Below are 25,394 nucleotides of genomic sequence, written 5' to 3'. Positions count from 1 at the left end.
TTAGAATGGCTATGACAGGGCTATTCAACTATATTGTTATGTGGCCAAATTCCTGTTTTTGTCACACTCCCTTCTGCGCATCCTGTGAGCATCATAGAGGGGAACAGAAGGCACCAGAGGTGGCACCACAGGTCCAAGAGTGGTGTGTCAAAAAAATAATCTGGGGAACGTAGTTTTTCCTGATCTGGTAACCTAAGCAGGTAAAACCCCGGACCTTATACAGCATGATTTAATTAATCTGTTGTAAAAAGGTTTAATATGGGCTATGATGGGACCAGCGTTTTTCTAATCAGATCACATGGTTTAGAAAACTCCTGGCCTTGGGGAGGAAAAAACCCTGTCAAACTGCAGCAACCTTCTACTTGTTCATATTGATCATATTTTAAAGAACGACTAGGGAGGGTTCCTATACACAGACACTGTCACACCCTGATCTGTTTCACCTGTCTTGTGCTTGGAAATATGACATTTACATAAATATTCAGACCCTTTACTCAGTACTTTGTTGAAGCACCTTTGGCAGAGATACATACATACAGTACCAGTCAAAAGTTTGGACACACCTACTCATTCCAGGGTTTTTCTTTATTTTTACTATTTTCTACTTTGTAGAATAATAGTGAAGACATCAGGACTATGAAATAACACATATAGAATAATGTAGTAACCAAAAAAGTGTTATTCAAATCAAAATATATTTTATATTTGAGATTCTTCAAAGTAGCCACCCTTTGGCTTGATGACAGCTTTGCACACTCTTGGCATTCTCTCAACCAGATTAATGAGGTAGTCACCTGGAATGCATTTCAATTAACAGGTGTGCCTTGTTAAAAGTTACTTTGTGGAATTTATTTCCTTCTTGTTGTGACAAGGTAGGGGTTGTATACAGAAGATAGCCCTATTTGGTAGTACATATTATGGCAAGAACAGCTCAAATAAGCAAAGAGAAACGACAGTCTATCATTACTTTAAGACATGAAGGTCAGTCAGTCCGGAACATTTCAAGAACTTTGAAAGTTTCTTAAAGTGCAGTCGTAAAAACCATCAAGCGCTATGATGAAACTGGCTCTCAAGAGGACCGCCACAAGAAAGGAAGACCCAGAGTCACCTCTGCTGCAGAGGATAAGTTCATTAGAGTTACCAGCCTCAGATTGCAGCCAAAATAAATGCTTCATAGAGTTCAAGTAACAGACACATCTCAACATCAACTGTTCAGAGGAGACTGTGTGAATAAGGCCTTCATGGTCGAATTGCTGCAAAAAAAACACTACTAAAGGACACCAATAATAAGAAGAGACTTGCTTGAGCCAAGAAACACAAGCAATGGACATTAGACCGGTGGAAATCTGTCCTTTGGTCTGATTAGATTTTTGGTTCCAACCACTGTGTCTTTGTGAGACGCAGCGTAGGTGAACGGATGATCTCTGCTTGTGTGGTTCCCACCATGAAGCATGGAGGAGGAGGTGTGATGGTGCTTTGCTGGTGACACTGTCGGCACACTTAACCAGCATGGCTACCACAGCATTCTGCAGCGATACGCCATCCCATCTGGTTTATAGTAAAAATAAAGAAAAACCCTGCAATGAGTAGGTGTGTCCAAACTTTTGACTGGTACTGTATGTGTGTGTATATATATATATATATATAGTAGTATACCTGAAGAATATGTAGGATAGAATAGTATATGTAGAGCAATAGTTAAATAGGATAGGCCTTGACTAGAATACATACAAAGTGGGTAAAACAGTATGTAAACATGATTTAAGTGACAGTGTTCCATGTCTATGTAAATAGGCAGCCGTCTCTAAGGTGCAGGGTTGAGTAACCGGGTGGTAACCGGCTAGTGACAGTCACTAAAGTTTGGGGCAAGGTACTGGGTGGAGGCCGGTTAGTGGTGACTATTTAACAGTCTGATGGCCTTGAGATAGAAGCTGTTTTTCAGTCTCTCGGGTCCCAGCTTTGATGCACCTGTGCTTTTCACCTTCTCCACTGCAGCCCTGTCGATGTGGATCGGGGCATGCTCCCTCTGCTGTCTCCTAAAGTCCACGATCAGCTCCTTCGTTTTGTTGATGTTGAGGGAGAGATTATTACCTCTGTAAACCCATCACGCACATTCAGAGGTTAGCAGCACTCAGTCCACTCTTGTTATAGCGTCATGAAACATAATCTGACTCCACACTGAAATAAAAGTAACTATTAGCTTTTTCCAATGTCAGGCTGGGTCTGTAGCTCTATGGTTAGACAGGCAGCCCAATTCTGATATTTTTCCACTGGTCTTTTGACCTTATCTATTCTAGCCTATAGATTATGATATGATTGACTTCATATATTTCAATTAAAAAATCTACTCTGCTTACCTTAAAATACATTTTGCATACTTATTGGTATTTTCAACAGTCTTGTGAAATCAGACAGTTGTCATGCTGGTTAACTGGCAGTTGCCGGACAGTAATGTTTTATTACTACAGGCCCCGTGTAGCTCAGTTGGTAGAGCATGGCGTTTGCAATGCCAGGGTTGTGGGTTCGATTCCCACAGGGGGCCAGTATGAAAATGTATGCACTCACTAACTGTAAGTCGCTTTTTTCTAAGAGTGTGGCTCAAGCCTAGTCAGTGGCAAGTTGAGGGAGGAAGTGAAACAGATAATCTAGCACAGTGACGCCGGTTACATTATCCAAATTATTTTACCCTGTTTGAAGCAGTCCAACTGTAGATTTGTACAACAGATTCTGACCCAAGTACCTGGGTTAGACACATAGTAGACATATCAGATGAAATGTTAACCTCTTAAGGATCGGACCCTTTTTTTCCATTTTCGCTTAAAATGACATACCCAAATCTAACTGCCTGTAGCTCAGGACCTGAAACAAGGATATGCATATCCTTGATACCATTTGAAAGGAAACACTTTGAAGTTTGTGGAAATGTGAAACTAATGTAGGAGAATATAACACATTAGATCTGGTAAAAGATCATACAAACAAAAAAACATGCATTTTCTATTATTTGTTTTGTTCCATCATCTTTGAAATGCAAGAGAAAGGCCACAATATAATGTTGCAGTTAAGGTGCAATTTAGATTTTGGCCACTGGATGGCAGCAGTGTGTGTGCAAAGTTTCAGATTGCTCCGGTGAAGCATTGCTATACTGGATTATTTTGTATCAAGTCTGCCCAAATGTGCCGAATTGGTCAATTGACACATTTTCAAGTACATAATGATATGGTAATACAGAATGTAAGTTTACACACTCCCAGGAATGTATACACTAACTTTCACACATCTAGATGGCCGGGCGGGGTGGGTGTGGAGCCAGAGACAGCAGGGGTTCAAACTGTAGAACCCAGTTCCTGCATTTGAATATAAAAATGGATTTTATCAAACAAAACTATGCTACATTTTATCCCTGGGACCCTCAGGATGACGAATCAGAGCAAGATTACTGAATATAAGTACATTACTTACCTTCCGAGGTGAATGTATCAAACCAGTTGCCGTGATATGTTTTTTGTTGTTGTGCACTCTCCTCAAATAATCGCATGGTATTTTTTCACTGTAATAGCTACTGTAAATTGGACAGTGCAGTTAGATTAACAAGGATTTAAGCTTTCTGCCCAGATAAGACATGTCTATGTCCTGGAAAGTTTGCTGTTACTTACAACAGTCATGCTAATCACATTGGCGCACGTTAGCTCAACCGTCCCGTAAATTAATAACAGAATATACATGTTTTTTATTTTTGAGTGGAGTATTCCTTTAAAATGTCCAGCAGGGAGCTGAGCGATCTAGAAGTCAGTTTAGAATCACAGGATGACTATACAATTCAGGTAAGTACTGATGCTTACCCACTGGGCACACACTGGTTGAATCAACGTTGTTTCCACATCATTTCAATGAAATGATGTTGAACCAATGTGGAATAGACGTCTGTGCCCAGTGGGTATTTTTTCCATTCATTTGGAGTTGTGGCATAGCTTATATTTTCCATTCATTTGGATATCCTATATCAATAGAACAATAACCATCAACAGAGCAATGGTTTTATTTTCAATACATTTCAAAGCAATACACATTGCATTAATATTTCACAGTGACTCAACTCAAGAAGACCACAAAAACAAAACAACAAAAATATATAATGGCAAATTCAAACCAGTACATGTACGCTTTGGTGAAGAAACAAATGGAAACAGACAAACAAACAATTAGATTGAAAAAAATAAAACATTTTAAACTGCTTTAAACATAAGCTTTTGAACTCCCCGACTCTGACACAGGTGCTGCCCTGTAGATCTGTTGTCCACGGCCTGCTTTGGAGTAGTTGTTTGAATATCCCCTGTAAGACAAGTAGGGTACAATAGATTGGACAACAATTATTTATTTGACTAGCTGATGTAATAGATGGGAAATCGCTAGCTAACTAGTGTTGGCTAGCCCATCACCTGCCTGGAGACCTGAGATAGTGTTGTCCTCACTTTGTCCAACCAAGACCATGGTTTTGGTAGGATAATGGTTAGCTTGCATGTTAGCTTTGGGAGTAGGACGTGTCGTTGGCTGCATCCCAAATGGACCAGAGCCCTATAGTGCACTATATAGGGATTAGGGTGCAATTTGGGACTCATCCTTGTGGACGCAATTACTCACCCTGTTGGTGGTCCTGATGGACCCCTCTTACAGGAACAGCAGAGCATGACCCCACCTAGAATGGCCAGACAGGCAGCTCCCCAGCCCATGTATAAACCTGCACCCAGCTCAAACCTACAGGGACAGAGAATTAATCAACTTTACCTGTGTGTGTGTGTGTACCCAACTCAGAATGATTCCTTCAATAAAAGGTTTTTATGAACAAGGTTTTCATTGATTGGTTGAGTGATGTGACCTGACCGGAAAAAACTCCTGGCCCTAATTAGAACGCCAATTCCCAAGCAGTACTTTCAGCTTTTGGGATGTGTACTCACCTTACTCCTGCAAAGAATGGATCATGGAACTCCTGCACCACCCGTGCAGCGTACCATGACACAGCAGTCAAGGTGGAAAGACCTGCAGGAGAGGCAGATTGAGATGGTTGATAAACGGCAGAAGAATGAGAGATGGGGGGAAGAAAAAGAGAGAGATTGGTACTGAAGAAAGCTGATAATGCTGGCAGTTGGGAGTTGGGGACACACCTGATAAGATCAACAAGCTGCCGCCTGTCAGAGCGATTTTGCCCTTGGCCTGTTCAGAAGTGCTGCCGATCTTTGTGCATTTCAGCCCCAGCACTGACACAATGATGGACGCTAGACCCAGGAGCAGAGCGATGATCATCAGGGCTCGACATGCCTGTATGTAGCCTGAACACAGGAAGCGACAGAGTTCCAGTCAACAACAGACATTGGATAGATAGAGAGCCTAAGTAGACTGGGACTTGGAGAGGGAGGGAAATGTGCTCAACTCTATCCTCTTGCGTGTCTAACAACACACACAAACACTGAAGAAGGCATAGTAGAAATGTTTGCAGGGTGTGCTAGTGGGACATGTTGCCTAAAGAAAATAAACAGACTTCAATTGCTGCTATCAAGCGAGTGCTGGTGGCCTTTTTTAATTGTTAGACACATTTACATTACATTTTAGTCATTTAGCAGACGCTCTTATCCAGAGCGACTTACAGGAGCAATTAGGGTTAAGTGCCTTGCTTAAGGGCACATCGACAGATTTTTCACCTAGTCGGCTCGGGGATTAGAACCAGCGACCTTTCGGTTACTGGCACAACGCTCTTACCCACTAAGCTACCTGCCGACCCCGAATAAGAGGAACTGCTAAAGGCTGATTTCAACTTCCTGTATGTCACCTATAGAACACACAAATGGAGGCTTTAACTCAGATGTAGGATGTGTCTAAGATACAGAACTGTACCAATGCATGGATCATTCATGTTTCCATTGAAAATATGAAGACATTGTGTTCCTCTTATTCTTAAAAAGTGACACAGAGGAGCAGGAAACATTTCCCTTTACAGTTCCCTTTGGCCAGGGATGTCAAACTAATTTGCTGATATTGTTTGGGACAGGTTTTGGAGATGATCAATTAGTCCAGTACCTACCAGGCAGAGCGAGCATAGACTCAAAGTCTTTGCAGTTCCTAATGCCGGCGCTGTTCTCGGCACACGAATGGAATAGATTCTGGAACTGGCGTGTGGATACGATGACACTGCCAGACACCGAGGACAACTTCCAGTAGTCATTGGCTAGTGAGGAGCCTGTGAGTAGCCAGCTCGCCACGCATAACAAAAACCCAGTTAGTTCCACCGCCGTCGACATGATCACCCAGAGCACACACACACAGGTGTGGGAAAAGGCTTCCAAACTCTTGAAGTTGAAACCCTCAGACACACAGGATGATTGAAAATGGCCTCACGAGTAAAGCAAGTTGTCGTATGTCCTTGCTCGGTCTCCAATGTGCTGGGTGTCTGTTGTCTTGTTTCAAATGCAGAGAACTTTAGTCTTTGCACAGGGGTTGTAAAGCGATAAAAAGGCGTGTAAAAACCATAGAGGCTTCACCTATAAGGTGACGGTGACAAGGGTTTTGAGCTTAGGGGTGGTCTAAGGAAATTAACAATATGACAGATTGGTTCATCGAAATTGGTTTTGATTGGTTAATCGAAAGCGATGACACACACCCTGACCCACTGTTTGACTTTCTCAACTATTAAATCAGGAGTTTCACAATAGATACAGTACCTGCCATTGATGTTTGCCATTGGTGTCTCCTTAGAATATTCAGGTTAATATCGCTCTCTGTAACAATGAAAGTACTCCAACCTTTGGTGGTGAGGTGACTTGGGTTCTGACTACAGTTCTTAATTCTTATGAATGTGTGGTTATCTAGGAGTCTGTTGCAGTGTAATAGAGGCACACACACACAATGAAAATAAACCAAGGTCAGTATGACTGTCAATGATTGACCTTGCGATGATACAATGATACTTCTGCGTTTTACAACCCCTATTACCTTCATGGCCTGAAACTGAGACCATATGGCCTGCAGTCTTCAGTCTGGAGGTCGACAGTTGAAAGTGACAGTGACGTAGGAATGGAAGTAAGAAATACTATGAGAACAGCTTCAAAAAGTCCTGCTGAGACTTTGGCTGTCCTAATATGAAAGCCGTACTACAGGCCTACTACAATTTATTTCACAGATACTGTATGTCAGCCTCATCTACACAATACTTTTGTAATGCAAATACTTCTTTAGATCTTTGCTCAGTTTCTTAATTAATTGGTGCTGTATGGACACTTCACTTTAGACAAGGGTAAAACTACATCAAGAGTCTTAAGTATTTTAATCAGCAGCCGATATCTAACTGCTGGGTCACACTGTTGGCTGGAATTTAATCGAAAGCCGCCATTGCAATGTTTACACAGTGCTTTTGCCTACAAACCACTGTTCGTGCATACACACTACTCATTTTGAAACTTGGAGGCATCTACCAGGGAAGGAAGTATGTTTATGTGGTAACCAAGGAAGATGTTTACAACATTCAAAGATTTGTATTTGATCATAGAAAAAGACATCCTGGCAGGGCAATCTGTAATCCAATTTTGGACTTTTAAATTAATAACATAAACCCATAGATATTTGAAGACTACAAATTATAAATGCCTCATGAGCTTAGTTGAACTGTCGTACCCCATCAGAACCCAACATATACAGGTTTTTTAAACAATGTAATTGCAAACAAAGACTATATAGCCTCAAAACATTGTTAAAACTATAGTTTGGATGGTCAGTCCAATCCATAGCTCTATCTTTGAATTTGAAAGTGGTTACATTTCTCCAACACCATTCCTCAGCTGTTTACCAAAACCATTTTGTTGTTGTTTAAACTACAGATCGCCACTTTAATACTGCATGTGAGTATTGCACTGAGGCCTGCATGTGTCTCTCACCTGGTAGCCCCAGTACAGTCTTGTATTTCTGGCACTGCACAGAGCCCAGGGACGTGGCTGCGCAGGTCATCCACAGGCCCTCGAACTGCCAGTTGTTGATTGTGACAGCCCCAGAGTGGCTGCGGACCCTCCAGGAATGGGAACTAGTGCAGCTGTTCTCCAGACACCAGCCAATCACCCCTAAAGACAGACCCAGGACCTGGAAAGCTAAAAGCATGGTGGTCCGTCCTGCCGCCTGATTTACTGGGAAGAGAGAAGGCACAACTAAATGTTTTTGTTATGTATTAGTTATGAACCTACAAACACTGTAATGTTAGCTAAATTATATCCCAGTAGGCAAAACGGGTTGCACTGTCTTCAATGTGATATATTTCATGTCATCATGGTCAGGTTGTATGATGGTTGTATAAGGGTGTTTTGTTTATGTGGTTTTAGCAACCAGGAAAATACTTTATCTGAACCACCAACATACAGTGCCTTCAGAAATTCATAATGGATTAAATATATGTTTTTCTCACATCTACACTATACCCCATAATGACAAAGTGAAAATATGTTTTTAGAAATGTTAGCAAATGTATTGAAAATGAAATACCACATTTACATAGGTATTCACACCCCTAAGTCAATAATTGTAGAAGCACCTTTGACGGCGATTACAGCTTTGAGTCGTCTTGGGTATGTCTGTATCAGCTTTGCACATCTGGATTTTGGGATTTTCCCCCATTCTTCCTTGCAGATTATCTCAAGCTCTGTTAAATTAGATGGGGAGTGGTGTTGAACAGCAATATTCAAGTCTTTCCACAGATTTTCAATGGGAATCAAGTCTGGGCTTTGACTGGGCCACTCAAGGACTTTCACGTTATTGTTCTGAAGCCATTCCAGCATTGCTTTTGCTGTATGCTTGGGGTCATTGTCCTGTTGGAACGTAAACCTTGCCCCCCAGGCTAAGGTCGTTTGCACTCTGAAGCAGGTTCTCGTCAAGGATTTGCCTGTATTTGGCTCCATTCATTGTTCCCATCTATCCTTACCAGTCTCCCAGTCCCTGCCGGTGAAAAGCATCCCCATAGTATAATTAATGGTAGGGATGGTGTTAGACGGGTGATGAGCTGTGCCTGGTTTTCTCCAGACATAGCGTATTGCATTCAGGCCAAAGAGTTACATTTTTGTCTCATCATACCACATAATCTTTTGCCTTATAATCTCAGTCTTTCACGTGCCTTTTTGCAAACTCCAGGCGTGGTGTCTTGTGCCTTTTTCGCAGGAGTGGCTTCCGTCTGGCCACTCTCCCTTAAAGCCCAGATTGGTGAAGTGCTGTAGAGACTGTTGTCCTTCTGGCATGTTCTCCAATCTAAGCCATGGAACTCTGTAGAGTGGTCATTGGGTTCTTGGTCACCTCCCTGACCAAGGTCCTTCTTGCCCGGTTGCTCACTTTGGTCGGATGGCCAGCTCTAGGCAGAGTCTGGGTCGTTCCATGTTTTTCCCATTTCCCAATGATGGAGACCACTGTGCTCTTGGAAACTTTCAACACTCTAGACATTGTTTTATACCCTTCCCCAGATATATGTCTCATCACAATTCTATCTCGTAGATCTACGGCCAGTTCCTTGGAGTTCATTGTATAGTTCCTGCTCTGACATGCACTGTCAACTGTGGGACCTCATATAGACAGGTGTGTTTCTTTCTAAATCATGTCCAAACAATTGAATTGGCCACAGGTGGACTCCACGTTGTAGTGACATCCCAAGGATGATCAAAGCAAATTGGATGCACCCAAGCTCAATTTGGAGTGTCATAGCAAAGGGATATGTAAATGAGATATTACTGTATTTCATTTTCAATACATTTGCACAAATTTCAAAAAACGTTTTCACTTTGTCATTATGGGATATTGTAAGTACATGGGAGAGAAAAAACATATTGAATCCATTTTGAATTCAGGCTGTAACACAACACAATGTGGAATAAGTCAAGGGTTATGAATACTTTCTGAAGGCACTATATGTCCTTCCCATGACGTCATGAAAAAGGCATCTTTACCTGGTTGTAACAGACATCAGATGGTTGTAAACTTCTCAACCAGTTTACAACCAAAAAAGCATGTCATGGGGACATGGTGGGCCATTTTCTCCCCAGCTGGGTAGTGTGTACCTACCAGTGCTTCAGAGGAAATATATTTGTAAGTCACAAACGTATCTGTCTGTAGTAAAGTGATCGAATGGAAAGAACTTTGAACGTTTTCACTTTAGCAAATCAAACAAAACAAAAACAGCAGTTCAATAAAAAATGTCCAATTGTGTGTAACATTGATCAATTAAAACAACACAATCCATCTAAATGTTTAGAGAAATCTAATCGCAAGGAATTTAATTATTTGTTAAGACTATGTTACACCATCCAGATGAGTATACTGTATAAACCAATCTCTCAAACAAAGAAATGGAAAAGTAAACCAATTTACCTACTGTTTCTGTGATGAGAATGACTTGAACTTTCGGTCTTTGTTGCTGAGTCTGCTGTGTTGTTGAGTGGTATTTTGTATCCTCTGTTGTTCGAGTCTAATTTGTGTTTCTATCCACTTGTTCTATTCAGGTGTTTAACACCAGGTGTCTGTTTCCCTGGTGGGCTATGGAATAGGTAAGATGGAGGAAGAGAAAGTGAAGGGTATTTTTTGGAACAGAGGCTGTGGTCCCACTGAGGTGATATTTGGGTATCGGGTGGATCAATGACCTTCAAAACGATCTCCCACTCAGCACACATGCTCACCTCTGCACGTGGCCTTTTACTCTCCCCCAGATCTGCACTGTGGGTTCAATGTCCCAAATGGCACCCTATATCTTACACTACTTTGGTACAAACCTCAAGAACCTTACGCACAAACACACTGAGAAGCAACACATCTAAAACTCACAGAGAAACTACTGTTCACTTTTTCAAACACATAATCGTATTATACACCAGGGTCAAGTGAAGTGAAATTCACACCAAAAATAAACGACACCTTTTTAATGATTAACTTTTGACTGAATTTATATGGAATTGAACCAAACCCTGTGATACACAATTAAGGACACAATGATACAGTTATGGTCAAAATGACTAAGGGTGCATATCCCTATACATGTATAGTGCACTACTTTTGACCAGAGTCCTATGCGCCCTGGTCTAAAGTAGTCCCCTATAAAAGGGACCAGGGTGCTATTTGGGAAGCAGATTTAAACGAGAATCTCATTCTGAGCAAAAGACAGCGGTGATAATTTGCTAAATACTGTTTTGACTCTGACGGCAGCATAAACCGTGGTCATTCTCATAATTTTTTTCAAGTATCACAAATGGGAGAAAAGTGAGTCAAGAGGAAGAGGAAATGAGAAGACTTCCTCTCTTTATCTACAAACCATATCAGACACAGTCTCTGGCTTTTGACCGTTTGTGGACTTCGGTCATTTTTTTTTGTTTTGTTACATCAATATCCAGGATGTATCCTAACCAGCACCAAATATATCAGGATGTATCCTTACCAGCACCAAAGATACCAGGATGTATCCTAACCAGGATGTATCCTAACCAGCACCAAAGATACCAGGATGTATCCTAACCAGCACCAAAGATACCAGGATGTATCCTAACCTGCCAGCACCAAAGCTACAGTGAAGCCCAGATGACCATTTAAGCCCAAAATGCTTAAAAAGCAAAATTCAAATGCCTGTTTATGCCAATTTCAGAATAATATGACATCATGAAACAACATCCTGTTTAAAAACAAAAAGGGCACATGACTTCTGGATAAAGGCACGAGTGTCTTCCTTCCAGTATCCAGGTGATAACAGTGATTCAGGGGTACAAAGCCTCTGTAATTCCAGTCACTGAAAAGATGTATCGTTTTATGGCTTTTAGTTAATGGTTTACTGAAGAGGGAGCAAAGTCCATCACCTTTCTCTGTTTGATTGACATGAGACTCTTTTAGTGAAATAGTCAACAGAAATGCAATCCTACCATGGTAAATACTGTACAGCTGTACATAAATCACAGTAGAGCCATGGCCTGGAACACATAAGACAAAATAATAATATTTAAATAAACCTTTTATTTGGTTCAAATAACAAACAAAAATGATTATTTCCTCTACAACAAATACTCCTGTGCATACACTGAGTCTACAAAACATTAAGAACGGCTCTTTCCATGACAGACTGACCAGGTGAATCCAGGTGAAAGCTATGATCCCTTATTGATGTCACTTGTTAAATCCACTTTAAATCAGTGTAGATGAAGGGGAGGACACAGGTTAAAGAAGGATTTTTAAGCCCTGAGACAAGGATTGTGTATGTGTGCCATTCAGAGGGTGAATGGGCAAGACAAAATATTGAAGTGCCTTTGAACGGGGTTTGGCAGTAGGTGCCAGGCGCACCGGTTTGTGTCAAGAACTGCAACGCTGCTGGGTTTTTCACGCTCAACAGTTTCCCGTGTGTATCAAGAATGGTCCACCACCCAAAGGACATCCAGCCAACTTGACACAACTGTGGGAAGCATTGGCGACAACATGGGCCAGCATTCCTGTGGTACGCTTTCGACACCTTGTAGATTCCATGCCCGACGAATTGAGGCTATTCTGAGGGCAAAGGGTGGGTGGGTGGGGGGTATTCTTAATGTTTTGTACACTCAGTGTATTTAAGTCCAATATCTTCAATTTTCAGATCTGGAGGAAATGATAAACAAGAGGTGCGAAGCAATCGCTACTATCATTTCACACCCGAAAATAAAAACATTTGGGGTGTGCAGGGGTCAGAGAATAATGAGTGCTTTTGACTGTCGACATCATCATCATATACACGTGTATCATATAAAACAAATGTAGATGTGACATCATTGGTTTTGACACTGTACAGTGCCTTCCACATTGTTACCTTATTAAAAATGGATTACATTTTTTAAAATCCTCAATCTACACACAATACCCCATAATGACAAAGCGAAAACAGGTTATTTAGAAATTTTCGCAAATGTATTAATTTAAAAACAGAAATGCCCTATTTACATAAGTATTTAGACCTTTTGCTATGAGACTTGAAATTTAGCTCAGGTGCATCCTGTTGTTTCCATTGATCATCCTTGAGATGTTTCTACAACTTGATTGGAGTCCACCTGTGGTAAATTCAATTGATTGGACATGATTTGGAAAGGCACACACCCGTCTATATAAGGTCCCACAATTGACAGTGCATGTCAGAGCAAAAACCAAGCCATGTGGTCGAAGGAATTGTCCGTAGAGCTCCGAGACAGGATTGTGTTGAGGCACAGATCTGGGGAAGGGTACCCAAAACATTCTGCAGCATTGAAGGTCCCCAAGAACACAGTGGCCTCCATCACTCTTAAATGGAAGAAGTTTGGTACCACCAAGACTCTTCTTAGAGATGGCCGCCCGGGCAAACTGAGCAATCAGGGGAGAAGGGCCTCAATCAGGGAGGTGACCAAGAACCCAATGGACTCTCTGACAGAGCTCCATAGCTCCTCTGTGGAGACGGGAGAACCTTCCAGAAGGACAACCGTCTCTGCAGCACTCCACCAATCAGGCCTTTATGGTAGAGTGGCCAGACGGAAGCCACTCAGTAAAAGGCACATGACAGCCTGCTTGGAGATTGCCAAAAGGCACCTAAAGAACTCCAACCATGAGAAATAAGATTATCTGGTCTGATGAAACCAAGATTGAACTCTTTGGGCTGAATACCAAGCGTCACGTCTGGAGGAAACCTGGCACCATCCCTACGGTGAAGCATGGTGGTGGCAGCAGCATCATGCTGTGGGGATGTTTTTCAGCGGCAGGGACTGGGAGATAGAGGATAGAGGGAAAGATGAACAGAGCAAAGTACAGAGAGATCCTTGATGAAAACCTGCCACAGAGCACTCAGGACCTCAGACTGGGGCGAACAGGACGCCCCTAAGCACACAGCCAAGACAATGCAGGAGTGGCTTCGGGGACAAGTCTCTGAATGTCCTTGAGTGGCCCAGCCAGAGCCCGGACTTGAACCCGATCTAACATCTCTGGAGACCTGAAAATAGCTGTGCAGCGACGCTCCCCATCCAATCTGACAGAGCTTGAGAGGATCTGCAGAGAAGAATGGGAGAAACTCCCCAAATACTGGTGTGCCAAGCCTATAGCGTCATACCCAAGAAGACTTGAGGCTGTAATCGCTGCCAAAGGTGCTTCAACAAAGTACTGAGTAAAGGGTCTGAATACTTATGTAAATGTGATTATTCCATTTTACATTTTTTATAAATTTGCAAAGATTTCTAAAAACTTGTTTTTGCATCATCATTATGGGGTATTGTGTGTAGATTGACGAGGGAAAAAAACATTTTAATCCATTTTAGAATAACTGTAACGTAACAAAATGTGGAAATATTCAAGGGATCTGAATACATTCTGAATGCAATTTAGCTCCCTAGCCATCCCCTGTACTGACAGTGGGAGGGGTTTTGTGATCCTGTGGTTTTCATATCTTAGGGTTTAGGCCTCCACCTCAGCATTTGGGGAGATGATGATGATGACAATGACCTGTAGGCTCCTGGGTCCGTATTCACATATAATCTGATCTAAAAGGCAAAACTAATCCTAGATTAACACTTTGTGAATACAGGCCCTAGTTTAACTCAACAATGTGTCCTCTCCTCTTTGCTCACAAACATACAAAGCCCTGCATTATTATGTAGTGTGTGAGAGAGAGAGAGAGCGCACTGAATGCAAATGGGATTTTCATGTGTGAGTGTGAGAGAGACAAACGTAGAGCTTGTGTGTGTGTGTGTGTGGGGTAAATGGAGAGTTGGGCTTTGGTTTGTGTGGCCAGCAAGGCTGTTGATGCTATTGACACTTCTGTCATCTGTTAATTTATACATAACAGCCAAGGCCAGTCCATCCATATGCATTCACCCAGTCCAGTGCGCTCTACAGGGGGCCGCTACCACCGTTTCCTCCCCCACCAGGACCCTTTGTCCTAAGGTCATGCCACACCTTCACTAGTGGCTCGCGGTTCTTCCATATCAGCTCGTGGCCATACATGATGTACCAGCTGCAAAAAAATAAGAGAATAGGTGAGGAACATATAGAAATAGGAAGAGAGGTAGAACGGACAGAGCTCAAACGAGACTAAAAGAATAGATCTTAAATTAGTCAATTTTCCGCTGTCGTAGTACCCGACCCAATACCACACATGTACACGATAGGTTGGGAGCAGCACAGAGTAAGAAGAGTGGCGCCCCAGGAGCAGTTTGGGAGGGGGGGTGCCCCCCAAACAAAATCAGTAAAGCCGGGGTATAGTGGAGAAGATGGACAAAGACAGCTAGCTTGACCTAGATGTTGAGAGGTTTTGTGGCTGCCCTGTGCAACAGTCAGTTTAATGGGGATGAGTGTGTGAGAGAGTAAGTGAATAAGTGAGTGAGAGCAGACAGACGGACTAGAAGCTGACTTACATCCCAAAAAGAGCTCCGCCTAGATGGGCTGCGTGGTCGAAGTACCGCCATCCTAAAACTAGGCCAGCTGTATCCATGGCTACTATGGCTTTCAATGCCTGGACAGGAGAAGAGAAAAAGGATGGTGTGAATAAATAGGACAACAAAGAACTGGTCTCACACTTACATTTTAGTCATTTAGCAGATGCTCTTATCCAGAGCGACTTACAGTTCGTGCATTCATCTTAAGATAGCTAGGAAGGACAACCACATATCACAGTCATAGTAAGCTAATTCAGAGCTAGTAAGGGGGGTGGGCGATTTTATTGTTAGTCAATGTCAAAGCTTACTAGCAAGAGCTGCCCTCCCACGATTGGCTGTCAGGCGGTCGCTTTGCTGAAATTTGCATCAACTTGGGAAATGTTCAAACTCTGGTCACTAGCTCGCTAGTCGCGGTGTCTCCTTTCTTTGAAAATGACTGGTTGCTGGTAGCTACAGTGAGGGAAAAAAGTATTTGATCCCCTGCTGATTTTGTAAGTTTGCCCACTGACAAAGAAATGATCAGTAAATAATTTTAATGGTAGGTTTATTTGAACAGTGAGAGACAGAATAACAACAAAAACATCCAGAAAAACGCATGTCAAAAATGTTATAAATTGATTTGCATTTTAATGAGGGAAATTTGTATTTGACCCCTCTGCTAAACATGACTTAGTACTTGGTGGCAAAACCCTTGTTGGCAATCACAGAGGTCAGACGTTTCTTGTAGTTGGCCACCAGGTTTGCATACATCTCAGGAGGGATTTTGTTCCACTCCTCTTTGCAGATCTTCTCCAAGTCATTAAGGATTTGAGGCTGACGTTTGGCAACTCGAACCTTCAGCTCCCTCCACAGATTTTCTATGGGATTAAGGTCTGGAGACTGGCTAGGCCACTCCAGGACCTTAATGTGCTTCTTCTTGAGCCACTCCCTTGTTGCCTTGGCCGTGTGTTTTGGGTCATTGTCATGCTGGAATACCCATCCACGACCCATTTTCAATGCCCTGGCTGAGGGAAGGAGATTCTCACCCAAGATTTGACGGTACATGGCCCCGTCCATCGTCCCTTTGATGCGGTGAAGTTGTCCTGTCCCCTTAGCAGAAAAAGACCCCCAAAGCATAATGTTTCCACCTCCATGTTTGACGGTGGGGATGGTGTTCTTAGGGTCATAGGCAGCATTCCTCCTCCTCCAAACACAGCGAGTTGAATTGATGCCAAAGAGGTCGATTTTGGTCTCATCTGACCACAACACTTTCACCCAGATCTCCTCTGAATCATTCAGATGTTCATTGGCAAACTTCAGATGGCCGTGTATATGTGCTTTCTTGAGCAGGGGGACCTTGCGGGCGCTGCAGGATTTCAGTCCTCCATGGCGTAGTGTGTTACCAATTGTTTTCTTGGAGACTATGGTCCCAGCTGCCTTGAGATCATTGACAAGATCCTCCTGTGTAGATCTGGGCTGATTCCTCACCGTTCTCATGATCATTGCAACTCCACGAGGTGAGATCTTGCATGGAGCCCCAGGCCGAGGGAGATTGACAGTTATTTTGTGTTCCTTCCATTTGCGAATAATCGCACCAACTGTTGTCACCTTCTCACCAAGCTGCTTGGCGATGGTCTTGTAGCCCATTCCAGCCTTGTGTAGGTCTACAATCTTGTCCCTGACATCCTTGGAGAGCTCTTTGGTCTTGGCCATGGTGGAGAGTTTGGAATCTGATTGATTGATTGCTTCTGTGGACAGGTGTCTTTTATACAGGTAACAAGCTGAGATTAGGAGCACTCCCTTTAAGAGTGTGCTCTAATCTCAGCTCATTACCTGTATAAAAGACACCTGGGAGCCAGAAATCTTTCTGATTGAGAGGGGTCAAATACTCATTTCCCTCATTAAAATGCAAATCAATTTATAACATTTTTGACATGCGTTTTTCTGGATTTTTTTGTTGTTATTCTGTCTCTCACTGTTCAAATAAACGTACCTTTAAAATTATAGACTGATCATTTCTTTGTCAGTGGGCAAACGTACAAAATCAGCAGGGGATCAAATACTTTTTTCCCTCACTGTAGGTTGCTGATTATCTCAGTAAGTCTGCACAGTAGGTCACATAAGACACCCTACTAAGACATTTCACACAGCCACAATAAGTCAAATCCTAATTTTCAAAAGACGTACCAAAAATCACAAATACCAACAATACTAAATCCCCAAGTAGTATGGGTCCAAAATGCATGCACAGATGGACAGTTTGTGCCGACATTCTGATTCTGTACCCTTCTCCTGAACTGTACACTTTAGTGCTGGGGGGGGGGGGGGGGTGGATATAGTTAAATATCGGGATATTATTTTTGACGATATATCGTATCATTTTGACAATATCGCAATACTATTTTTGCGTTAGTTTGCTGTACCTGCACCAAAATTCCAGTATTTTTACTTCATAGCTTGTTCTCCATTTTCTTTTTAAATAGGGAACCAGCACTTTTATTTCCATGACTGATCAAAACTCGTTTTCTCATGGCTCTCGTCCCTCCGCAGCAGCAATTTGTTTGGAACATCGAAATACAATAAAATCACAGTATCGAATCGCAATACATATAGAAATTGGAGGAATCGCAATTCATATCGTATCAGCACCTAAGTATCGTGAGGTGCCTGGCAATTCCCAGCCTTAGTATACTCCCCCTCATGGGTATGAGGAATATGGTGAAAACTTGCTCCATCCATGCTTGCACCAATCCAATACTTTTAAAGGGAAACTTCACAATTGTATTAATATTCATAATCTCCAGCACTACCCCCAACATCAACATATGTAAAAATGGTGCGTTTCTATGTTTTGTAGTAAAAAAAGATTGAGGAAGATACGTGTTTCCAATGACATCATTGGTATTATTCGTGTGATTTTGACCAATTGTGAGTAGGCATTGTCTACTAATTGGTTGATGAGGTCATTGGAAACACTTATCTTCCTCAATCTTTTTTACTACAAAACATAGAAACGCACCATTTTTACATATGTTGATGTTGGGGGTAGTGCTGGAGATTATGAATACAAAGTTGAAAGATTGTGACATTTCCTTTAAATGCCTGAGCGCACACTTCTGGAGATGGGTAGAAAATTGGAATATAGCCTCTGTGTGGTTAAGTGTGCTGTAAGGCTTCTTCACTCACATTGCCTGCTGAGAAAGCATACATGGGGAGGAAGATGATTGCCAGCTTAGCCTCTGGCATTTTGGTACAGACGGCAGCCAAGACTGTCATGATGGCTCCTGACTGGAGAGGACAGAAAGTGAACAGGAAGTGATGTCAGAGACAGGAAGTAAAGGGGAATTCCGCAGGAAGTCTAAAATGTTGGTGCTTACCGCTCCAAGAGAGGGACCTAAGCGCCCGCTGGCTGTCTTACACACATAGCTGAACATCGTAGAGATAACACCTGGCAATGAGGAGATTATTGATTATTTATCTGAAAATAAGTCTGTACTTTCAGGACTAGTAATCTGTCTACATTACATTACAGTCATTTAGCAGATGCTCTTATCCAGAGCGACTTACAGTTAGTACATACATTATAATTTTTTTCATACTGGCCCCCCGTGGGAATCAAACCCACAACCCTGGCGTTGCAAACGCCATGCTCTACCAACTGAGCTACATCCCTTCTGGCCATTCCCTCCCCTACCCTGGACGACGCTGGGCCAATTGTGCGCCGCCCCATGGGTCTACTACATTCTGACGTTTCTGTCTCACACACACACACACGCGTGCTGGTACCTGCAGACATGTAGACAGCCATGAACTGCTCCCTGCCTAGCATGGAGACGATACTGGAGGAGAAGCTCCAGAGGACGTACATGTTGGCAGCCATGTGGAAGAAGGAGTAGTGGCTGAATGTGGACAGGAGCATGGGGAAACACAGGGTTTCTGTGGGTAGGGTACAGACAGGAGGAGGAGATCAGGGAAGTATTCATTAGGAACTAAACTGCTCAAAATGGGGAGGGATCTACCTGAATTTGTCCTATAAAAAATATTTTAATTGCTAAATGTTTTGCTAGGGTTTGCTACTGTGTGCACTATTTCTTATTGGACAAGTCTTTTCAGATTAGGTTGGGCTATAAAAGCTGTATATTTGTTAATATTTATTTTTAATGCCGTTTTTACTGTAATTTTTTAATATTAATTTATTACATATGTCAAATAAACTGGATCTCTGACTGTCAGTGTTACTAGTAATAAAGTGTCATGATTGACCAGACCAGGAAAAACTATAGCCTATAACAAGGGCTCCTGAGATTTTCCTGGTCAGGTCACATATTTGTATTTATTATGGATTCCCATTAGCTGCTGCCTTGGCAGCAGCTACTCTTCCTGGTGCGTGGTGAAGAAAAACTCAGGGTCCTAATCCTGACACTTGATTACTGTTACAGGTTTCGGTATTTCCATTTATGTTTTGAGGTTGGACTTTAGTACGTATAGCACTTTCGGCGCACCGATTGGTGTCACCTCGTTTGTCAGTATGTGTTAAACCTGTGCTGGCTTGCCCATCTCATTAGTTGGAAGGTGCTTCACCTGTGCTGGCCCAGGTGATATCTAAGAGTGGCTGGCCCAGTGCTTCAGTTATGTGAAGGGTTAACACCTTTAGTTGGCTCTCCCTATTTTGATTTCTAGACTAAATCCTTTATCTGATCTTCCCTGTTTTCATTTTGCTCCACTTTTTGGTTTGCTTCCTGTCTTTGAGTTTGGTGGTTTTCATTTTGTTTGCCTGTTCTTGGGCAAATTTAGTGGGTGCTCATGGTGGGGACTTTTAGGTCCCATTTGTTGTTGCTAGTCAACTTCCAGTAGACACCCCCATGAGTGTCTTTCAGAACCCCTCCTAAAACCCCACCTGTTTCGTTTTGGTTGTCAGTGACTGTTAGTTGCCCCTTCTGTTTGAGCGACATTATTTGTTTTTTTTGCTGGGGAACATAACAATTAACACTTCCTGAGGCAGAGATCAAGTTAAGTATATATTTGCCATAGGATAGGACAGTTTCCCCTACTCACTGGAGGCAGGGTTGGAGGTGAAGTATTTGATCATAGAGCGCTGGAGGGATGGTACTCTCCAACAGCAAAACACCACAGCATTAGCAGCTATGATCCCTGAGAGAGTGGAGTAGAACAACACAGAATGAATGAGCAATTAGTGGATAATGAAAGAGGTGGGGTGAGGTGCTGACGGGTGGAAAAAGATGGCGGGATGTTCTCTTGAGCAAGGAACCTAAACCGCTCATTGGGCGCCGCACTGCAGCTGCTCCAGCCTTTCCAACCTAATGTGTATCAAAGCAGATGGGTATAAAGCAGGACACATTTCTGTCTCGTACGGACAAAAAGTATATATTATCTTGACTGTGAAAGTGAGAATCATTATCTTACAATATCTGTATCAACTAATTACTATTGAAGAAGACAAGAAAAAATCTATGGGCTTCAGTACAGACTAACCTGTAACCGTACGTTGGCCCTCACTCAAGCTGTTCCACCACTGGTTGATCTGTAACAGAAACAGAACCGGTCTGACAAAACACCCACACAATGTAGTGAAACCTGGGTCGTGTTCATTAGGCACCTAACTGAATAAATCTGACAAACAGGGAGGGACAACCTAGTCTAATAAGAAACTTACATTTTAGTTCTGTTGCAATGTATTAATTTTTTTTACAAATTATTTTGCGTGTAGTAATGAACACGACTCAGCATATGGAAACAACTTGCTAAGACATCAGTGTGAACAGTTCACCAAGAAGAGAAAGGGGGAGCATTGAGATATTTGGCCTAGTGCGAGTGGCAAAGTCCCTAATGAGGTATGGTATTTGAAAATATAAAAAGGATTAACCCAATATCACGCATGTTTTGATCCATCCTTCATCTCACCCATTTGCGAAGTTCCCCCTGTTTCTGCGGCCGTAGTTTCTCCAGCCAGTCGGCCCGGACCTCGTCAAAGTAGCTCTGGACCCGGGACTTCAGTGACTCATACTGCCAGATGGCCGCTGTGCCAAATGAACAGCCTGTAAACTAACATGGTGTTAGTCCCCTTTATTCCCTGTCAGTGCTGTGCTGAATCTGGCAATATACTTATAGAAGACTCTGTGATTTAAACAGTAATGGTGTGTAACAAGAAATACAGTTCTATTGTACTGTGTTGTAGTATAGTTTATTGAGTAGTGTTTGTTTAGTTAAAGAAAGACCTAAAAACCTACCCCTATTGTGAACACCAGGGGCTTGACCAGTCTGCCAAAGTTCCTGGGGTGTGTGTATGCCACTGAGGGCTCCAAGGGCTGAGATGCACCCCTCTTGTGGATGAGCCCTTCACTGGGCTCTGTGTGTGAGGGCCCAGCCTCCTCTACAGCCCCCTTCTTGGTCTTTGTCTCCTTTGCTGCTTTCTTGAACCCACATCTCTGTTGAGTGTTGAGGGTGAATCTATGAAAATGCATGAACAGTGAAGAGTAAGAGACAGATGATTGGTCAATTAGTTTGCTATAATAGCATCCGAGTAAAATGAGAAATGGTTTGAATCCTCTTTCTATAAAAAAGAGAAGTGATTTTGAAAGGGAGGAACTTACTCAATGACTGACTAAGTCGCTCTGGATAAGAGTGTCTGCTTAAATCAGTGTTTTTTCATCCTGTTCCTGGGGAGTGGTTATTGCCCTAGCACTACCTGATTCCACTAATCAAAGGTTTGATGATGAGCGATAAGTGGAATCTGGGGTGTATTCACTAGGAACCAAACGGAAAGTGGACGGACAGACCTACTGGAACTTTGTCCGATAGTAACTCGTTTTCGTTGCAAAACATTTCTTTGCAAAACGTTTTGCTACCGTTGTTGCTAATGAATACACCCCATGTGTGTAGTGCTAGGGCAAAAACTAAATGCGCAGGCCTTTGGGTCCCCAGGACCAGGATGAAGAAATGCTGTGCTAACTGTAAATGAACACAGGTAAGGCAGCTGGTAATTCTTTCATATTTACATGGCACAATTCGTAAACAACAACTTTTTGGCGCTCCCAAAAGATAGATAGCTAACGTTACATGGCACAGAAGAATAGCCTAAGTCCAACTCAAATAATAATTAAATGGGAAAACTGAAGTAACAAGCAGCCACAAATATTACTACAACTGTGAATTGACAGGTTGCAAAGACTAGTGGGCTGTGGCACCACTAGCAACATATCTCAAAGGGATCAGCTGTTCATCGTCAAGCTAACCTAGCTAGCTCTGGCAGCCGCTAGCTCAGTTTTAGCTATCTTTTCTAGACTGACAATACATATATCAGTGGTCAAGGTCGTTGAGGAACTCAGCCATGGGCAAAATGCATATCGTACACCATACCTGTTTCCTCTGGTTGCTATACTAATAATGTCATTCCTAGCCCATCTTAAAATGCACACCCTCCACGACATGTTTGTGAGCGAATGACCCCTCCTACATTCGCTACCGGGTCAACAGTCTAAAACGGCTAAACAGAACTGGGTCATGGCTAGAAGGTATCCAGCTTTTGTCAAATATACGTCAAAAGTTTAATATGTTTGCATTTTAGCTAACCCTATTTCTAACCTTAACCTAATTTCCTAACGTGATACGTTAATTCTCCTAACCTGCTACCAAAAGTTAAATCTGTCGAAAAGCTGTATCCCTTCTAACCATGACCACAGAACTGACTGGGGACAACTAGTGGACAAGTAGGGACATGACAACATAGTACAGTGTGTTTTGGCTATAATTGAATTTCAAGATGTCATTTTTCTTTCAATAATATAATAATATGCCATTTAGCAGACGCTTTTATCCAAAGCGACTTACAGTCATGTGTGCATACATTTTTACGTATCGATGGTCCCTGGGATCGAACCCACTACCCTGGCGTTACAAGTGCCATGCTCTACCAATTGAGCTACAGAGGACCAATATTCTGACCATTTTTAAAAAAAATCTAAAAATAACTTTATTTGATGTGTTTCAATAGTGAAAAATCTAAAACATATCATCTTCCAAACAGGAAAGTGAGGAAAATGGCGGAAGCAGATGTTCCGTTTGAATCAGATGGCGTGTCCAGTGGAAATGAGTGTGAGAAGAATTGGATTGCAGTGTCGAATGCAAAAGGAAATAAGATAAGTAAAGTGGTAGTGGAAACTAGTAAGTCCAAACCTAGTTCTGATGGAATTGGAATAAGGGTTTTGGGTCGATGTTGTTACCTGGGAGATCCGTTTGAAGTCTTTATTACAATTGTGGATGTGTTGGATGCGGTGGCGTCGATGAGAATAACGAGAAGTGGGGACGCCAAGGGGGAAGCCAGGCTTACAATAATTTATCTTTCGTCTCTCAGTGTTTCATAATTGTCCTTCAATTCGCAAGAGGCTGAATGTATCTCAAAGGAGAAAGCATCCGAGCGAAACAGCGCCCCAGTCTCTCTACGTGTAGGCCATCTATCTGATACTGTCTGGTCCAAACGAGTGTGACATCGTTGCCGCCAGTAACATTCAATGCAAGGGAAGCCAGCGAGCATTTAGCCTCCCTTGACACAAAATTAGACAATCAGCGTTGAGCTAAAAAAAATAAGAAAATAAGAGAAGATTGGAAGAAAGGAGTGAAGTTGAAGAAGTAATGGTAGTAGGAGTAGAGACACAAGATTACATTCCTTGTCAACAGATTGATCCTGACATGTTGCATGTTAAGAAGCTGGACTTTGTTGCGTTTTTTACTTTGGTTATCAACTGCACAGCGCAAACAGAGAGGAAATCGGAGAAAATAGGCATCATTGTGAGTGCGGCTGAGCGTTTTTTGGGACTCAGGGACTTTTCTGCAGAGGCATTACAAGGAATCCTGTCGATGAATGCGTCGTCCTCACAGGAAGCCTGTGTAAGGACGTGATTTGAATGTGACTGAAGGAGTGGGATGGTTGTTTGATGTATTTTGTTTTTATCTTGTTTTGTTTCAATACCCCAAAAAGTATTTGGCGGCAATACACCAATAGGTGTAGTCTGCCGTAAAACTTTAAAGAAGAAGATCTTCCAAACATGTCAGATAATAGGCTGGGCAACGTATCAGCTACATACAGTGAGGGGAAAAAAGTATTTGATTCTCTGCTGATTTTGTACGTTTGCCCACTGACAAAGACATGATCAGTCTATAATTGTAATGGTAGGTTTATTTGAAGTGAGAGACAAAATAACAAAAAAAAATCCAGAAAAACGCATGTCAAAAATGTTATAAATTGATTTGCATTTTAATGAGGGAAATAAGTATTTGACCCCTCTGCAAAACATGACTTAGTACTTGGTGGCAAAACCCTTGTTGGCAATCAGAGGTCAGACGTTTCTTATAGTTGGCCACCAGGTTTGCACACATCTCAGGAGGGATTTTGTCCCACTCCTCTTTGCAGATCTTCTCCAAGTCATTAAGGTTTCGAGCCTGACGTTTGGCAACCCGAACCTTCAGCTCCCTCCACAGATTTTCTATGGGATTAAGGTCTGGAGACTGGCTAGGCCATTCCAGGACCTTAATGTCCTCCTTCTTGAGCCACTCTTTTGTTGCCTTGGCCGTGTGTTTTGGGTCATTGTCATGCTGGAATACCCATCCACGACCCATTTTCAGTGCCCTAGCTGAGGGAAGGAGGTTCTCACCCAAGATTTGACGGTACATGGCCCCGTCCATCGTCCCTTTGATGCGGTGAAGTTGTCCTGTCCCCTTAGCAGAAAAACACCCCCAAAGCATAATGTTTCCACCTCCATGTTTGACGGTGGGGATGGTGTTCTTGGGGTCATAGGCAGCATTCCTCCTCCTCCAAACACGGCGAGTTGAGTTGATGCCAAAGAGCTCGATTTTGCTCTCATCTGACCACAACACTTTCACTCAGTTCTCCTCTGAATCATTCAGATGTTCATTTGCAAACTTCAGACGGGCCTGTATATGTGCTTTCTTGAGCAGGGGGACCTTGCGGGCGCTGCAGGATTTCAGTCCTTC

At 42.5% G+C, this 25,394-nt stretch overlaps 2 protein-coding genes across 4 annotated transcripts; both read right to left on the bottom strand.

Moving 5' to 3' along the window:
* Nucleotides 1–4,023: 4,023 nt before the first annotated feature.
* On the bottom strand, nt 4,024–10,650 carry LOC311106098 (claudin-19-like). 3 transcript variants are annotated; one of them, XM_084148408.1, is made up of 7 exons: nt 10,384–10,650; nt 9,963–10,082; nt 7,923–8,165; nt 5,163–5,327; nt 4,956–5,037; nt 4,642–4,755; nt 4,024–4,333 (listed from the first exon to the last, which is right to left on the bottom strand). In XM_084148408.1, exons 3-7 carry the CDS (start codon nt 8,137–8,139, stop codon nt 4,237–4,239), a joined length of 675 nt encoding a protein of 224 aa, XP_084004534.1. In that variant the 5' UTR covers nt 8,140–8,165; nt 9,963–10,082; nt 10,384–10,650; the 3' UTR covers nt 4,024–4,236. The 3 variants fall into 3 exon arrangements, with proteins under 3 accessions (XP_084004534.1, XP_084004533.1, XP_084004532.1); XM_084148407.1 differs by lacking the exon at nt 9,963–10,082; XM_084148406.1 differs by lacking the exon at nt 9,963–10,082 and having other exon boundaries at nt 10,388–10,649.
* A 1,336-nt stretch (nt 10,651–11,986) lies between these two features.
* Nucleotides 11,987–22,838, bottom strand: LOC311106097 (presenilin-associated rhomboid-like protein, mitochondrial). The gene is made up of 10 exons (XM_084148405.1): nt 22,764–22,838; nt 21,635–21,854; nt 21,309–21,449; nt 20,880–20,928; nt 20,442–20,537; nt 19,173–19,322; nt 18,764–18,834; nt 18,573–18,674; nt 15,387–15,484; nt 11,987–14,986 (listed from the first exon to the last, which is right to left on the bottom strand). Exons 1-10 carry the CDS (start codon nt 22,832–22,834, stop codon nt 14,863–14,865), a joined length of 1,122 nt encoding a protein of 373 aa, XP_084004531.1. The 5' UTR covers nt 22,835–22,838; the 3' UTR covers nt 11,987–14,862.
* Nucleotides 22,839–25,394: the final 2,556 nt, after the last annotated feature.

Source organism: Coregonus lavaretus (assembly GCF_964263955.1).
Source record: "Coregonus lavaretus genome assembly, chromosome: 30".
In the NCBI taxonomy this organism is placed as follows: domain Eukaryota; kingdom Metazoa; phylum Chordata; class Actinopteri; order Salmoniformes; family Salmonidae; genus Coregonus; species Coregonus lavaretus.
Note: the sequence above shows the minus strand (reverse complement) of the source record. Positions and strands in the feature narration are given on the sequence as shown.

Coding starts and splice junctions, on each gene's coding strand:
- LOC311106097 (XM_084148405.1), bottom strand. CDS start 22,834: ATGTCGTGGAGGGTGTGCATTTTAAGATGGGCTAGGAATGACATTATT. Junction 19,323..20,441: donor CACCTCCAACCCTGCCTCCA/GTGAGTAGGGGA, acceptor CCCTACCCACAG/AAACCCTGTGTTTCCCCATG. Junction 18,835..19,172: donor GGCTGTCTACATGTCTGCAG/GTACCAGCACGC, acceptor CCTCATTGCCAG/GTGTTATCTCTACGATGTTC.
- LOC311106098 (XM_084148408.1), bottom strand. CDS start 8,139: ATGCTTTTAGCTTTCCAGGTCCTGGGTCTGTCTTTAGGGGTGATTGGC. Junction 5,328..7,922: donor GACTGTACTGGGGCTACCAG/GTGAGAGACACA, acceptor TCCTGTGTTCAG/GCTACATACAGGCATGTCGA. Junction 4,756..4,955: donor CCATTCTTTGCAGGAGTAAG/GTGAGTACACAT, acceptor CTGTCCCTGTAG/GTTTGAGCTGGGTGCAGGTT.